Source organism: Cygnus olor, chromosome 2 (genome assembly GCF_009769625.2).
Source record: "Cygnus olor isolate bCygOlo1 chromosome 2, bCygOlo1.pri.v2, whole genome shotgun sequence".
In the NCBI taxonomy this organism is placed as follows: Eukaryota; Metazoa; Chordata; class Aves; order Anseriformes; family Anatidae; genus Cygnus; species Cygnus olor.
In genome coordinates, this window is record NC_049170.1 from 127,462,106 (window position 1) to 127,480,421 (window position 18,316).

The window sequence follows — 18,316 nt, forward strand, 5'->3', positions numbered from 1 at the left end:
TGTTTGTTTTGTTTTGTTTTAATGACACTATTTTCTTCAGCTTTACAACAGATATCCTCTGGAGAAAACAAGAGACATCTCAGTACTACACACTTCCCTCTCTGGATATCCATCACAGCTTTTAGGAATTACTGACAGCTTTGTCTCAAGAGCAGCTAAATGTAATGAACAATGCTTCTGCACTCCACCATGAAAAGGTCCACACGTATTTCCATTCAAGGGTAGTAATCTATTTTAAAACAAGAATTTATTGTGTTATAGTATAAAGACACTAAACACAAAACAAAGTGTTTAACAACATCAACATTGACACAAAATAAAAGCAAGATCATTTCAAGCCAATTCTGTAACCATTTGATGTGAGAAATTCCAAGTGAAAATTACATACACAGGGTCATCCTACAGAAAGGATGGCACCACCTTCATCTAATTTAAGCCCCTTCTCAGGGCATCATAGTATTGTCAGAATAGTTGCATTATTTTGAGGGCTTGAGTGGTATACAGGTTTTGTCCTTGCCCTCTGTATACAGGTGAACTTACCAACAGACCTACGAGAGAACCAATGGATGTATTTCTACTGTAAACTAAAGACTTGAGGTAATTTCTCTTCTAATCTATCTTGGATTTCTACTTCTCTATTATAGAGGGTTTGATAAAATTAAAGAGCAGCATAAATTTGGTTTACTTCATCATAGTCCACATGATAGCATAGGTCAATAAAACATAAAATGCTTTGCATTACAACGCAGATCTTCAACAAAATACATACAGTAATAAAGCTTCTCTGAAACCATGTATTGTATTAGGACAATCCAACATATGAAAAGATGCGTGTATCTGAGAAGATGCACTTGAACCACTTCTTTGGACACATTACCTTGTGTCACAATAAGGTCTCTTCATTGTGGACTATTTGATAGGATCCATTATATGAACCAGCTGTATGAAAATACATGAATTTCTCATAGATGCGACAATCTTTTCAATCAATAATACAGAGCAGCTAACAAGAACATACAGATTAAGTATTCAGATTACTGCTCTTTCATAAGAACCATTTTCAAAAATAACTGATTTGATTAACTTAAAACAATAAAATTTAGCTAAACAAAAAGTTAGGAGCACAACTATTTCATTTGCTTAAAACGATTATTTTTGGCTCTTAAAAGAATCTGAATTCTATGTTTTAAAGGCTCACTGTGAAAGTATATATACACATCAAATTTATATTCAAAGCTAGATTTTACCATTGAATTTTAAAGGCCAAGAAATATTTTCAGTACAGTAGAAAAAATAGCAGTTCCTGAAGAATATTGTAGCCTTACTTCACTGACAATATCGATAATTAAATTGCTGTACAAAATACTTCTCTAGAGTAAATCCATTTGAACTCTATCCACCCTGAGTTATGCATCTATGTTTTTTAAAAATGTTTTAAACATTAGGTAACAGAGAAGTATGTACAAGGCTATAAAATTTGTCAGTTATTATACAGCAGTAAAAAAAAAAGTCATTATCAGCCAAATTTTTGTTTGTTATTGTAGTTACTCATTCTGGGTTGTTTCATTGTTGTTTTTCTGTTTTGTTTTGTTTTTTTTTAAATCAAGTAGATACTTGATTTAGACATTCATGTATTGACCACTTTATTTTTATTTTTTGAGTGCAACAATAAGGCAACAGTAAAAAAAAAAAAAGTCATAGAAATTTTGCATACGTCGTAAAGGTATTAAGTTTATAAAAGTGCTTCCTAAAAAGACAACCTAATTGCAGTATCAAAATATTACAGAGTGGTGAGAACAACTATCTATTATTTCAATAAATGTTGCTCCATAGAAAAAACGTTAATCTGGTTTTAGGCTTTTTCATCTTTTTTTGGTGAAGTAAAAGCCTGGAAAAAAAAAAAACAACGGTATGGCTGCGTGGGACAAGCAAGTTTAAGAAAATATATTTTAGTCTAAACTTAAATAAGAAGGTCCACACTTTTTTGTCAAAACATTAAGCCTCTGTCAAAAATGTATTTTTTTTTTCTTTTTATAGTACAGGATTAAAAGACAAGATGATGCTTACAAGGTAAAGAAATAATTTACATGAAAATATCTTCTGACAAAGCTTTTCAATCAAAATATTGTTTTGTAACATTCAAACATGACATACAACAACAAAAGAAACAGTGAATGCAAACAAAAAATGTTATATGGATTGCTTTCAAACACATAAATAAACGAAATATTGGTGTAGGCAGTAGGGCTCATGCTGATGGCTAGCCGGAAATAACAGTGTGCAATCTATTTGGAAAAAGCTCTAAAGTACAAATTACGAGCCCAATTACGGACTGCAGCAAGTTCAGTTATATCACTGCCATCCTCTCTTATCTCCAAAATAAATTCTTGATTAAATCACTCATACCCTAAATTACTCATACCTTTGCTTCAGAGATATGAATAACTATATACAAAAGTAGTTTTATTTCACCATAGGGATAACATTGTACCTCCCTGCCAACGTCACTTGAAAAACCTTCCACGTCAAAACAATTTGACAGCAGATAAACAATTTAATAAATATGCAATGATCTTATTACAGTCCTTCAGCTAAGCATGTTAACTCATGCTGCTAGTTTTGTGATCACAGTGCATAGAATCCAAATATAAAAGAATGGGGTGGCTTTTAAGGTAATGGTAGATCCCTTGCTTATAATCCAAATATATCTGAAACTTTTATAAGCTCTGTCATGCATCAATCTTTTGTGGCAGGAGCAAAACCTTCCCTGGTACAATGTCCATTGCCGGCAATGGATGCACCAAAACCGCCAAGGAGCTCAGTGTTATTGCACAATATATGAAGACCTGGAATTCTTCCAAAAGCTTAAAATAAAAATAATGGAATTATTCTGACATTTCTGGACACCTGCATTAATACTGTATGACTAATAAAAGCATGTCAGTTGCATGGACTGAACCAGCGATCAACATGCGCCCAGAATGCACACTAGTAAAAATGCAGTCAAAGGAAGTAGTCTTCATTGCCTATAGGTCACTTCCAGTCAAAGGTTAAAGTTCAAAGACTGAATGATCAAAGTGCTCATTTTCTCAGTAGGACTATCTTCTGCTACGAGGATCACAAAATGGTGGCATCAACATGTGTCATCTTTAAAATAAAAAAAGAGTATTTATGGAAAACACGTAAACATTCCAAGTCCAAGTTAGCACAGCACTGTACGCAGAAGCAATTCCTGGCAGAGATATTAACATGCAGCAGTAACACACCAACTGAGTAAGTTTGCAGTTTTGTTCAATAATAACTTAGGGAAAAAAAAGGTGAGAATATCAAAGAAAAAACTTCCAAAACACACATACACCCCCTGAGCACATTAGTATTAGCAAATATTCCATTAAAAGGACAATTAATTTCCACATTTAATATTTAGAAAGCTACTCATTAGGAAAGTGAAATACCAAATATGCTTAACATTTTGCACCCCTTCAAGTACAGCAGGTCCACATCAATTTATCAAACTGAGAAATCCTTTATAACGAATATGTAGCGATAAGAGTTGGCAGAGTTGGCTTCTCCTGATGCTTCTGCTCTCAACCTTTTTTTTTTTTTTTGGTAATTCTCAAGCATCAACACGAACTATAGCTGACAGAATCATGCCAAAGCAATAGGTTACTACTGCAATACTAAACCTCAAATGTGAAAATAACTTGTTTAGATGTTGAGCTTAGTGATATGGTTTAGTGAAGGACTTGTTAGTGTTAGGTCAGAGGTTGGACTGGGTGATCTTGGAGGTCTCTTCCAACCTAGACGATTCTGTGAAATTTTAGATACTGTGACTGAGCATTTTATGAAAGAGTGTTCTAGGCCAGCCATTTCTGTGCTATGCTTTAAGATTTTAATGTATGCATTTGCCTGAGAAAGCTCTTCCTTTTAAACCTTCTATTCCACACATCAACTTGCAGTATATTTGCAACTGGCAACAGTTGTTATTAAGCTTATTAACAGAAAGTAGACTTCCTGTCTGGTTATTTTTAATGCATTACTTGTAACCTTGCAGACACTGACAAAGTTGTCCTATAAACCATACAGACTACTAAATCTGTAAACAGTAGAAATAGAAGTAGCAACAAACGATTCTACATTCTCACTGGAAAACACTATGTCCTCAGTACTATTACTTAAAAAAAAAAAAAAAAAAAAGGCCTTTGTTTTGGTAAGAAGGCAAGGGACAAAAAAATTTTACATGTAAAAAAATGGGGCAAGGATGCAAGAGAGAAAGGGTGTTTAAATGGTGTACTCAAAGTTTAGAACAAATACCATGGAAAACACTTCCTTATTGAAAAAGAAAAACTGAAAGCAGTAAAGAGGTGGTAGTTGAAAATTAACACCATCACGCTATTCTTTTTCACAAAAATCTACCTCCCGACAATACAAAGAATACAGAACAGCTTTACGAAACCAATTTCAGCCTGGATGACCAAGAAAACCTTATCTGGAAGATCCTCCTTTGTCTTTTAACACAGCATGACCAACTTTGAAATTGTCAGCATGAAATTCAATGTACAGCTAAAGGAGACATTAGGTAGAGAAGATAATCTAGAAATATTTTTAGTTATCAAAGAGATCATTAGTAAGAGGAAACAGGAGTTTTGAAAGATAGCTTGCGAAGACATTGAGTTTGTAGCAAGTAGGCTCTGTAATTCTGCTCATGGAATAAATTGCTTTGCTGAGGCAGGGATGAAATGAGAGATTAAAAACTCAGTAATACGATAGATCCACATAGAACCACATTTGCATGTCAGAATGTATCTGTAAGTGCTACTTTATGCCTCTTATGTTTACATTGGTTTGCTTTACATCACCTCCCAGTCACCCACTGCTTGTTCCCAGCTAAACAAATCCCAGGCACCTACTGGAAAACAAAATAATCTCCAAAGGCATACGTTAAAAATGATGACAATCTCCTCCTGTCTTTTCACAATACAAAGATTCAATTTCACATTAAAGCTAAGCCAGATTAATGGCTACTTGACAGCAGAAGCAGCAAAACCACTCTGCATCTCCCTCACATATTAGCACTGGGACTTAACTGTTTTTCTTTCTGGGCTTTTAGATTTTTCTCCCCTAATTTACCCAGCCCAAAGTGGTTCAACCACAAGGTTAGATATGTGAGACTTCAGCAGAAGCAGAAAAGTAAGATGACAGAGCCACCACTTCTAAGAGCTTGTACATTTTTCAGGTATACCTCAGGTTGAATACGGATCTTTTCCAGAAAGAAACACTTAAAATTAGCAGGCAAATTATACTTCCCATTTAGTGTAATCCACCATTTCTTCAAACCAGCTAGGAAAGTACTGAAAATTAAATGATCGTCCTCTAGAAAACTTTTATATGGCCAGAAGAGAAACAAAATTACTATTAATTGAGAGAAGGAGCAAGGGGTGCACAAAATTTTAGGGAGAAAAAAAACAAACAAAAAAAACCCTCCAAAGTTTAAGAAAACTTTTGTCCTACAGACATCAGTGTTTTGTTTTAATATATATACAAATTTAAGGGGGGGGAAGGGGAAAGGAAGCCCAATAAACTTTAAAATATGATCTACTTTGTAATTGGTAATTAAAAAAGGAGTTAAAAATACAAATGAAAATATTATGACAAACCAGCAAAAGTTATTTAAATAACTGACTTGTTTTCTCTTGCCTCTTTGGTTGCCTTTTAGGTTACTCTGACTTTGTGGGGGAGGAAAGGGTTTCCTGACTTTCAAAAAAACAGCCATTGAGTAATTACTTTGAAGTAATTAAATGATTTGTTCAGTAGACTATAAGGAGCTTGATTTCTTTGAGCCGCAGTTATATAGCAACTTTCAGAGTCAGATAACCACATTTCTTTCCATACTCATTTGGAATTTTGCCTGTTTTAACCTCAAATTGAATTTCATGAATAAGAAATCAAAGTAGTATCTGAAGACTGTTCTCCTTAAGACTTCAATCCTGAATCAAAAAGAAACTCTACTACAAATTCAAAGTAAACAAAACATGTTTCAATCACAAGATAAAGCCACTAAATTAAACTTAACTCATTTCTCTTTAGAAATAACTAGCAAGTGAAAACAAAATTAAAAGTCAATAAAAATTCTCCAAAAATTGCCAATAAAGAGAAAGCAAAACTAGAAATAGTTAAGGACCAAGCATATTGCAAGAGCGAGAAAACAGAAAATGAAAAGAAAGTGATTACTGAGTAATTCAGTGAAGATGAAAAATCCAGCCTATTATCCTTGTAGACAAGAGTATTATTATTCTTGGAGCCAGTTTTAAAAACAGCGTAATGTACAACCACATGATAAACAGTCCTAAATTTCTTACATACTTGTTAAGCCCATGACATACAGCACTCCTCTTATTGTGACTGAAGTCAACTTGTTTTAGAGAGACTATTGGAGTATTATAAGAAACACAGTTTCATTCTGCTACATTACCATTTATCAAAAAAAACATGGATATCAGCAAGTTTTATGAAAAACTCAATTTTTTAATCACATGGGCACTGTGGGTTTTTATGAATTTAAGCATGAAGGCTTTAGCATTTACCTCTCCATTTCTGCTACCTCAAACTACCTGACCTCATTTCACATACAGGACAGAACGTGTCCTGGGGTGGGGAGACAGTGAAAAAATTAGGATGTCTCATGACAGAGGCTTCAGTGAAATGTAGCAATAAGACCAGCTCTTCTTGCACCATTCTAGCATACAGTATTTTCTACTCTAATACAACCCTTCCCCAAACACATAGGCTTCTGATAACCACCATTTGATAGTATTATCCTAGGGAAAGCAAAGAAAGTATTGGCCAACAGGAGAAGAGAGAAGGAAAGCACAGTCCATCTCTACCCTCTGCCCCGCTCTTCCTTTCCTTTCTCACCAACAGACCAGATAGGATAACCACATACAACCAACCCCAGCTCTGGGAAGATGACAAATGTGGAGCCAGAAGAAAGAAACCACACAGTATGAAGTCAGAAAGAGAGCAGATGGTAAGGAGGGAAAAAAAAAAAACAAAACAGTAGCACTACGGACCCTGTAGTACTATACATAGCAATTTTGGTGTGTATATATATATATATATATATACATACATCTCGTGTATGTGTAGAATCTTACTACTACACTACTATTAGTTCCTAAGAACCTTTAAGTCAGCCAACTGTCTCACACTGAAAATTCTGATGAACAGTGGAAATTACTGAAAAAAATAAGGCTGCTTATAAACATATTGGTGTATTTTTATTGCAGTGAAAGCTTTTAAAGTGTTACCACCAACAAAAGAAAAAAATGGTTTTAAAGCTACACCTAGTTTAATTAAGGACATTCCCCACCCACACCTTAAGACTTGTCATGGACTGATGTAGTTCACAAGAACTTTTATTCAAATTCAGTCCTACAACGTAAAACACTAATCTGTGTTGTTTAAATTTCAGCCAGGAATTATTAAAGTGTGATATAAAGAAATTCACAGCAGGTATCTCAGAAATGGGATTTTCATAAATTTTGGAAAATTAAAGAATTTTAGGCTTTGAATGAATTTACGCTACTTTCCTACATTTTAAGTGTCCTTCAGTCTAAAAGAGCTTCAAAATTTCTGGTCCTAGTTAAATACTTACCATGATACCACCATTTTGTTTTCTTTGGATTCTTGTTACATGTTCTTACATAAAATGAGTTATCTGGAGGTCGCCTCTGCAAACAGAAGAAAAGACCTACAAATAATCAAACAATCCTCATATTGTAAATACATGAACTATTTAATAAGCTTAGGAAAGGTTATCAAGTGAATGCAATGACAACGGGGTAGCAAGCAGGACTACTGCCCTTGCAAGAAAATCCAGGTAACGATTCTTACTGGAGATACTCAAGCCAAGATTCCAAGAGAAATTCCACACCACTTGAAGACAGATTGTGGGTTGGGAGAGGGGATAATTAAAAAAAAAAAAAAAGCACATAAGGAACAGCTGTATAAATTCCTTTGTGGTTTGGAATCTCATTTTTATATATTAGGTCCAATTCACATCCATAAATCTCAGCTTGGAGTGGGTGAAAAACGAACTTTGTTTAAGCTGTCATCAAGCAAGTATCTATGTCTCATCAACACTTCATATTCTTCAGTTGTCTTTATAAGTGTCATCAGAAGGCAGAGAATATAATACAAAGCAATCGGGTGGTATTTTCTACCAAATACACATGACTACAAGTGACAGGAGTGTAACAAATACACGTCTGGATATCACTGATATACAAGCTCTGAATAAATTAACTTCCACGGGAATTCCACTCCAAAACAAATGGTCAAGAGCAAAAAGAGTAGCCTCCTTTACAAAAGAAGTCTGAGTGCCATTCATTTATGAACAAAAAATATCTTAGACATCTCATTAAATACATTTAAATAGTCACTTTGCACTGCCTTTATAGACAATCAATTTACACAGAATTGTATGAATTTAACTTCACAGTTAGTACAAGTAGAAGGGTTCTATCCATGCTGCTTTTCCAGCAATGATACAAGCAAGTCACCATAAAAAAAGTTTAAAAGTACTTACTGCACTGCAAGTTTGCCGCTCTAGCTTAGTACTTTTCAATAATAGAAATATAGTAGTACATTTGCCTATTTAGAACTTCAGAAACCAGATCTTACTTTGCAAAAAAGAAAAACCAGTAACTTTCACTTACTCTACTCCACCGGTGCTAAAAAAAACCATACCTTTTCTTTGCAGCTGGAAAGCATGCTAATAATGCTAAGACAAACAGATTGCACTGAGAGAGCTGGAGAACCAGTCTTCTGTTAGAATGGACAAACAGATATGACCGTTGCTATAAACATGTGGATGAACAGGAATATTGTCACCAGTAAACATGACCTAAAAAAAAGAGAAAACATTTGTAATTTATTTTTTGTATTAATTGTTATTTATTGTCCAAGTTTTAAATAAAACTGCATGGCTTTTGGAAAAACAGCAATATCTTTATTTAAGAAGTGGATTCTACCATTTTCACTTACAATAAATAATGCAATTTACCACATTAGATTCATTCATTTTTGCAAGCAATTAATTGAAACGTAAAATGAAGTGACAGAATCCTTATTAACTAGTGAAAATGAAGTTGCATAGATGGTTAAATGGCAGATTTTTTTCCTACAAATACATATACAGAGTAGAAAAATGTAAAGGCAACAGTGTAAAGACATCAAACCAAATTTTTAAATCTTGTAGCCTCAGTCCTTTATATCCTAAGAAATACAGTTGCATAGCCAAACCCTGGATTTTAATTGAAGCCACATATTATACACCAAGAAACACAATGAGACTTATGGAGTATTTCTATAATCCTGGACACAACAAAGTAAGTTCTGGACAACTCATAAAGAGTTAAATGAACTAACCCAATTAATTATAACTTCTACAACCACAGTACATTGCCACATAGGAAATGTTTTTAGATCATTATTTTAAATAGAACTTGTTTTTATTTAATATGGGTGAACAACAAGAACAGCATTGAGAACCTTAACTCTTCTCTATTGAAAGATAACATCACAGTCAAAAAAAGGTTAGAAAACCAGTTTTAACAATTACTGCTCTTACAGAAGTTTCTGTCAAACACATGGTTAGCTCAGGACCAATGGAAATGGAGTAAAAACGATATCCTCACAGCAGCATTATACTCCTGAGCTCCTTATCCAACATAACCACTGTAATCTTTTATGATTATGAATGGTAGAGATTTGTTATGTCATTGTACAATATCTCGCAGCCTCTTAAGTATTTCATAAGTTCACGTACATGCACACACACACACACACCCATCTCATTGTTGCCTACAAGAAGTATCACCTTAATCACATGTGAACTTGAAGGGAGAGAGCTTAACCTGTTTGCCTAATAGCATGGAGTCTTCTATAGCAGTAGAAAAACTGGATGCAGAATGATCTTTCATAGATCTTTAACAGATATTTCTTAAGCACTGAAGAGCTTACCTTCATAACCTGTAATGTATTTCATTTCTATCTAATGTCTTCGCTTTACAGGAAAACGAGGACTAGGCAAGTAAGTAAAAGCACACATGTTCTGACAGATAACATGTATTTAATGTAGAAAACAACCAACTGATTAAGCAGAGGAAGTGTAAATCGTCAATTCACAGTAAACAGATTTACAGGAGGGAGAATTATAATCCAGAGGTTTATAATATAAATGAACTCAGCATACAGCAGCATGATGAAAATTCTAGACATTACAACAATCAAATACCCAGTACTTAAATTCTTAATTGCCTTTTGTGCTTAAAATAAATACATCTGTGTACATGTACTGATCTAGTTTGCCATTTTACAATAAATTGCATAAAGCCACACACACACACATTGGGTAATGAGCACAAACAATACCTACTTGGAACCAAATGAAAGCGATTAATCTCTCATAGGTCACCTACAAGTAGTTCACTGCAAACCTGACAAAATGCAGATGTGCAAGTGCCAGTTTGTTCCTTAAAACCTGAGACTGGAAAGTCAGCATTCCAGTTTTTAACATAATACCTAAAGATACGTATGTTTACAGTTTAAGTGACTCTCATAGCTCCTTGCTTAAGCTTCAATAGCCATGAGAAAAGCATCAGAGATCACTCTTTGAAATTCAAGCTGAAACAAGGCAAGAACTAAGGCACTCTCGCTTTTCTTCTTCCTTTCTGATGAGATCAGAAGTGATAGCCTAACACCTCTTACAAGCCTTTTTTTTTTTTTTTATTTTTTTAAACATTCCTCACAGGTAATGGACAGATAGATGTACAGAGCTCATTCTGCACCCTGGTAGTAATGCTGCAATTAATGTTACCATGAAAGTAATACAGTAGTTTTTACCTTAATTCTAACCACTAGATTTGTAGGCCTCTCAAAGAGGCCAGGTATTTATGAGAATTCCTACCACAATAACGTTTTTTTTTGGCAGCCATATTAACCGTGGCAGCAGAGAAGATGCAAGAGTTTTAAAAATGAACTAGAAAGATGAAGTTAAAGGCAACAGGAAAAAGTATGAAGTAGTTATTTCTTGTTAACTCCTACGCTGCAGTAAAAAGCACCTTCCTACTTTGTGTTGCTCTTTCCTATGACACAAGTATCAAAAAAGCCTCAGGCGTGCGCCATTCTTTCATCTCCTATGAAAACACGTGGATTCCAATGGATACTGTAGTTCACTGCAGACTCCTTTCTAAGAGTAAAGGCACCTGCACAATATGTTTAATACAAATTAAAGTAACTAAACTGCATATTAGGATACGTGGACAATACTAATATTCAGCACGTGCCATGCAGCTATAACCTAAAGGTAGAATTAAGCGGAAGACAAAAAAGCAGTTACCTGAGGCGAATCAAAAGGATACCGACTACTGAACTTAAATAGAAGTTGAAATTTCTCCCCTTCATATAGGGTTCCTGGAGCACCTTCCATGTCTACAATCCACCTAAGGAATGAAGAAAAAAATAGTATTATAGACTAATAAATTATAATTTCACTCCTGGAGCACAGGACAAATCGAATCAACTACTAATCAGCCAATTTTCTAAACTTTCAATTAGTATCATAAGAGAATAACGCATACAGCCCACATTTAAAAGAAACAAGCTTCGTATTTCACATGCATGCATTGCTATAGCACTACAAATTATACAAGTAATTATGACTTGAACTCATCACAGATCCATCAGTTCCCAATTAAATGACTGTTACATGAGCCAAAGCTGACACAAAAGACTTGTTCCAAAGTTTATTCCTACATAAAATCAGGCTTGGAAGGAAACAAAGTAGTACGCATCTTTTTTCCACGCTGTTTTCATTTTTCTGTCACGGATATCATCGTTACAGTTTACTAAAATAAAATCAACATCCAAGAGGGAATGGGGAATGCTACTCTTGAACTTACCTCTACAAAAAAGTCAGAAACTAAGTATTACGTAATCTGGCATGTAAGGGAACATTAAAACTGTAAAAGCTAGTAATATAAAAATGAAAAGGTCATAGTAAATTGAAAACAGAAAAAGGATGACTTGCAACCGGAATTAAGATGCAACATATCACAGTATGTTTTTCTTCTGCATCTACTTCTTCCACTGTAACATGAAATTAGTGCTTTTTTAAATCCAGTCAAAATAGATTCTGTATAGTGTTCAAGATGTATAACAACACCATGCTATCTCACTTCTGTCATTTTGGAGTTCTGTTGTTCATTTAATAGAATCCTTTGTAGCATCACTTCCCCATTTTTATCTTTCACCCTTGATCGAGTTTTACGCATTTGAGGAATACAATAATGTAAAGATTTATCAAGAGACTACAAATGTCTCAGACAAAAACATGTACATCGTTCCCAAGTGAGGCAACTGAGTTTTTTTTAGAACAGCAACGTATTCAGAAAAGCCAATGTCTCCTTCAGCTGGCAGTCCTGATGATCCTATTCTCAATGTCTCTCCACCCTCGTACCATATAGGCTGTCCCTGTATTTAAGTGGTGCATATTTTTCATCTTGTCTTTTTTTTTTCCTTTTTTTTAAAAGAAAAATTTCTTCTCCACTGATCTGCTGTTGCACTCTTCAGGAGGAACGTATCTTTAACAGTAGGAGGGTAAAGGAGGGCAATGACTGTCCTGGGGAAGAGTCCTTTGACTGCAGGGCAGGTGGCACTGAATGTAACAGAACTGAACTGAATGGCACTTACAGGTAGCAATGACACTGTTGAGAGCCTCTAGGTAAGGATTAAGGTAAATAAAGTGTTGTTGTAGGAGTCTACCATAGACCATCCAACCAAGCTGACAACACTGTTGAGTATTCTACAAGTAATTAAGGGATATCTCTAGCTCAACTGCCCTTGTCCTTATGGGTGACTTCAATTTCCCAGATGTTAGCTGGGAACATCACACAGCTGATACCAATGGGTCCAAGAAATTCCTGATGCAGACTGAAGATAACTTCTTGGTACAGCGAAGGACACTGATTAGGAAGAATGCCCTCCTAGATTTGTTTTCAAATCTGGAATTTATTGAAAAAAACACTTGAAATAACACAATCATATTTTCATGATGGGAAAGTCCTGCTTAGTAACTTAACTGTCATTTATGAGGAGGTTACTCATCTGGTTGATCAAGGGAAGCCAGTAGATGTGATCTTTTTGAATTCCAGTACAGCTTTCAATACTTTCTCTCACAGTATCCTTCTGGAAATACTATCCAGCATACAGCTAGATGAGTACACGGTATGATGGGTGAACAATTAGTTGAGGGGTCGGGTTCAAAGGCTTATAGTAAATGGGGTTACATTGGGTTGTTAGCCAGTCACTAGTGTGGTTCTGCAGAGCCTCCATTTTAGGGCCAGTTCTATTCAGTGTTTTTATAAATGACCTGGATGCAGGACTCTAAGATCACCAAGTATATTTATGGATTATGCTAAATTAGGAAGAGCTGTTGATTCTGTCAAGGGTAGAAAGGCCTTGCAGAGAGATCTTGATATATTAGAAGGCTGAGCCATCACCAATTATATGAAATTTATAGCAAGTGCTCGATTCGGTACCTGGGATGGTGCAACTCTGGCAACACGTACAGACTGGGGAATGAGAGGCTGGAGAGCAGCCCCACGGAAAGGGATATGGGGGTGCTGGTTAATGGCAAGTAGAGTATGAGCCAGCAGTGTGCCCTGGCAGCCAGAGGGGCCAACGGTACCCTGGGGGTGCATCAAGCACAGCATTGCCAGATGGTCGAGGGAAGGGACTGTCCCAATCTACTCCGCACTGGTGTGGCCTCAAGTACTGTGTGCAGTTTTGGCTGCCACAGTATAAAAAGGACATAAAACTATTAGAGAGTGTCAAAAGGAGGGCTACAAAGATGGTGAAGGGTCTAAAGACGAAGATATATGAGGAGCAGCTGAGGTCCCTTGGTTTGCTCAGCCCAGAGCAGAGCAGGCTGAGGGGAGGCCTCATGGCGGCCTGCAGCTCCCTCACGAGGGGAGCGGAGGGGCAGGCGCTGAGCTCTGCTCTCTGGGGACAGCGACAGGACCCAAGGGAACGGCATGGAGCTGGGACAGGGGAGGATCAGGCTGGGTGTTAGGGAAAGGTTCTGCACCCAGAGGGTGGTCGGGCACTGGGACAGGCTCCCCAGGGCAGTAGACACAGCACCGAGCCTGATGGAGTTCAAGAAGCATTTGGACAATGCTCTCAGGCACAGGGTCTGATTTTTGGGTGGTCCTGTGCAGTGCCAGGAGTTGAACTTGATGTTCCTTGCGGGTACCTTCCAGCCCAGGATATTCTGTTTTGATTTATTCTAGCTGCACTCGAGATGACATATTTTGCTATGCCTTCTGCTTTTACATTTATACACACACTGCACCAACACTATTCAACTTTATTGGTCTTTGTGATCCAGAATCTCCACTTTCAAGTTTTTGAACTAGTTTCATTTATGAAGAAAATTCTGCCCGGACACTGCTCCTTTTATGGTCACGGAATCACTAGCACCCATCTTTCCTGTGTTTTTTTTGTTGTTGTTGTTTTTTTAAGCCATCTCAAACTTCTAATTATTGGGTATTTAAAAAAAAAAAGATTGCTTAAAGTTTCAGATGACCTAGTTACATCATGTGCTCCAATTAATTTATTCAGCTCCTTTCAAACCCCAGAGTACTGGTACACAAATCCATACTGCACCAACACAAACTTCAATTTGATTAAAAACCTGAGAACATGCTACTTTGCATCAAACACCCTTGAAGGGCAAAACATGATGTTACTATTGTTGGGAAGCTAGTTACAGTGACAATTTGAAAAAAAAAAGTCCATAAACTGGAAGTTTTTATTTGCATGTATGAAAATTGCACGCAGCAGAAAAAGCAATGCAGTAGCACTCTGGTGACAAAGACATCCTAAGAAAAATGGAAATCCATGAACAGAAAAAAAAAAATTCTCCTTTTACATCTCTTCACCTTATGTAAACTTTCCCTTAATTGCTATTTTTGTTTAAGCAAGTGAAAAAGCTCTTGCAAAGTTAAATTGGATTTTCTTTGAGAAGCAAAATACTTTTTTTTTCCCTGAAAAAAAATAAAATAAATCTAAGTAAAGCAAGAAACAATTTTCAATCCACCAAATGTACAACGGTTTGCTATTAGTACCAAATTCTGGAAAGTGCTATTTCAACTTGTTTCAGTCATACTCTTCAGCATCAAGTATCACAAAAAACAGCACCATTTAAAAAGCAACAGCAGTATTTAACTTGGCATACAAAAAACACTGAAGGCTCATAAAACCTCAAGTAGCACGGTCAGAGTGCCAGCACCAGAAATGCAAATGTTAAGCAACATCACAAGTCAGCTCAACTTATGTATTTAAATTGATCCAACGATCAACAGTCCAGAACATGTAGCCTGAAATTCACTCAGATTTTTATATCTGCAAAGATTTTTCTAACATTTCTCTGAATTAATGCAAGAAAAAAAGACAGAAAATTGCCTAAAAAAAAGTCAACACAGTCTTTGAATTTCAGTCAATTGAAAAAAATACTAGTTTAATATAGGGAACAACACTTGTTGATTTCAATAAAATGCACAGAATATTTAACCATATTTCTATTTCAGTTTTGCACAGCACAAACTACAGCAAGGTGGAAAGTCTAAAAAAACGAATTTGGACAACTTTGCTCTTTAGGAAGTTTTCTCTGCTTACTTTAGAGAAAGATGATGGAAATTAAGAACTATGAAATACACTCTATATAAATATCATGGTTTTGGCTGGGACAGAGTTAATTTTCTTCTCAGAGGCTTACACTATGCCTGGTTTTGGATTTTTGATTAAAACAGCGGCAGTAAAACACCAATGTTTTAGCTGTTGCAGAGCAGAGACAAGGACTTTTTTTTTTTAGCTTCTTGTGCTGCCCTGACACCAAGGAGGCTTGGGGTGCGCAAGGAGCTGGGAGGGGACACAGCCAGGACAGTTGACCCAACCTGACCAAAGGGATGTCCCATAGCACGTGGCACTGTGCTCAGCAATAAAAGCTGTGGTAAAGAAGAAGGAACGGGGAGACATTCAGAGCGATGGTGTTTGTCTTCCCAATAAATTATTACACACGATGAGCCCTGCTCTCCTGGAAGTGGCTGAACACCTGCCTGCCGATGGAAAGCAGCGAATGGATTCCTCGTTTGGCTTTGCTTTGGTGTAGCTTTTGCTTTACCTAGCAAACTGTCTTTATCTCAGTCCATGAGTTCTCTCACTTTTACCTTTCCGATTCTCTCCACCATCCCACATGCGGACAATGAGAGCAGCTTTGTGATACTTAGCTGCCTGCCAGGGCTAAACTACAACAATAATGTAGAAAGTCTAAACCAGCTACTCCGTTATTTCATTAAATTTAAAGGAGTTTCACAGGTTAGTAGCTACGAGAGGTTGTTAAACTAAAATATGCAGAAGCTTTTACCAATTAACATTTTCTTAAACAGTAAAATGCCTAATACAAATTTAACGAATTCATTATTTGTGTTCTGAGAGCGTCCAGCACGTTACCGCAATATGTCCATTAAAAAAACGTTTCATTCTCTAGATCAAAAACAAAAGTTCAGAACGTTACTTGGAACAAATTGTGAAAGTGGCATGAGGGGACTTTCCACAGCATACTTTTCAGCTTGGTAGCAAAAATTAAACAATATATATATATATATATACTTACTGTGTAATTGAATTTTGTACACTCTTTTCGTTTAGAGTCATTCCTGGAGGTGGATCATTTTGCAATGCCAATAGTTCTTTTTGTAATCTTTTCTAGAAAGAAATTATATAAAATAAGTTCAAATATTAAATGAAGCTCAAAAATTAGCATATGCACTAAAGTAAGTTTTTAATCAATTACTAAAAGGTAAAATGAATTTTATTTGAAAAATTAAATCCAAAGTAAAATTGAAAGGGGAGAAGAATAGAATCCTCCCAAAAATATTACACCAAAAATTCACAGGCTTTATTTAAGCTTAGCATTTTTTCATTATAATTTTTGTAACATTTACAATACTACTAAGTGAAGCGCTGTTGCATTATGAAATACACAGGAGCATCAAGGATTTTGTCATGCTATACAGATGTCTATCACAGCTCCATAGTTAGCAGTAATACGTTTCATATTCCCCAGATAGCATCGGATTTACAATTAGTTCTCCAAGACCTTAACAGAACAACTCTTCCTTCTCTCTGTTATTTAAGATGCTTATATTTGGCACCTGTGCAAGTATTTTCCTTGTTCCAAGTCATCCCAAAGGACAGAAAACAAAACTAAACAGGATTATGTGGCTTTGTAGAGCACAAACTACCTTATAACTACAAAATAACTATATCTTCAAATCTCCAGATGCGCAATATTTAGAGAATCGTTATACCAGTAGCTCAGGGAATTCTTACTTCTTTTGACAGGGATAAATCAGTGACCGCAACCATTTCTGCAACAACAGAACTGTTGCTTACAATTTATGTCACGAGGGATACACAGCCTGTGTGAAGTGTTACCATTGGCAATGCTTTCAAAGAGTATTTTCTCCATAAAAGACGCTAAGGCCTCCATAGCATCTATACAATTCACTAACAGAACAAGAACCAAATTAGATTCCCAGTGTTCATTTTTTTTTTTCTTTTTGCATGAAGTCTGGGAAGACTTCAGACAGATTATATCCAAACCATATTTAACACCACTAACATGAATTAAACCACAAAGTTCCCAAACCATTTTACAAATCCTTGATTTGAATGGCAGGAATGTTTTGAAGTCAGTTCTCTTTCTTGTTACACAAGAACAGCTGAAAAATCAGTAGCTCTATTTACTTATACATATAGACCAACTACACAAGTGTCTTTACAAAGGAACCTAAAATCCATCTTAAAATTAAGAACACCCACACTACAGTACTGGTATCTGATCAAACAGTAATTTGAAGAGAGGAAGTTTTGTTTGTTCTACATCCTACAAAAATTGCTGAATTACCATCACTTAAAATATCAATTGAAGTTTCGATCTATGGCTCTTTTCTTCATCACCCTGCTTTTCAGTGTAATCCAGTGTCAGTCATTCTTTCGTTCACCTCATCAGTGCAAAAATGTTTTCTCCAACTGCTTTGCAGCTTTTCAGCTCTCACATGTAATATTCATGGTTCTTTCGAGAAGAACAGTAACCCAAGGGAGCAGAGAGCAGAGAAGAGGAAATAAATGCGTACATAGCCAGCAGAGCACCACTGAAATGCCCTATTCTTCTAATGTTCAACATCTGCTG

General features: G+C 36.0%; 2 protein-coding genes across 2 annotated transcripts in view; both read right to left on the reverse strand.

The window, feature by feature from the left end:
* The window catches only part of STAU2 (staufen double-stranded RNA binding protein 2), a 183,635-nt gene extending 180,717 nt beyond the window's left edge, over positions 1–2,918 (reverse strand). The window contains exon 1 of the mRNA XM_040546028.1: positions 2,908–2,918. The gene's annotated coding sequence lies outside the window, so the exon portion shown is untranslated. The remainder of the gene's footprint in view (positions 1–2,907) is intronic.
* UBE2W (ubiquitin conjugating enzyme E2 W) overlaps positions 233–18,316 on the reverse strand; it is a 34,160-nt gene continuing 16,076 nt past the window's right edge. The window contains 6 exon segments of the mRNA XM_040546030.1: positions 233–3,147; positions 7,655–7,730; positions 8,749–8,817; positions 8,819–8,905; positions 11,402–11,504; positions 16,736–16,827. Coding sequence (XP_040401964.1) covers positions 3,134–3,147; positions 7,655–7,730; positions 8,749–8,817; positions 8,819–8,905; positions 11,402–11,504; positions 16,736–16,827 — 441 coding nt within the window. The 3' untranslated portion in view covers positions 233–3,133.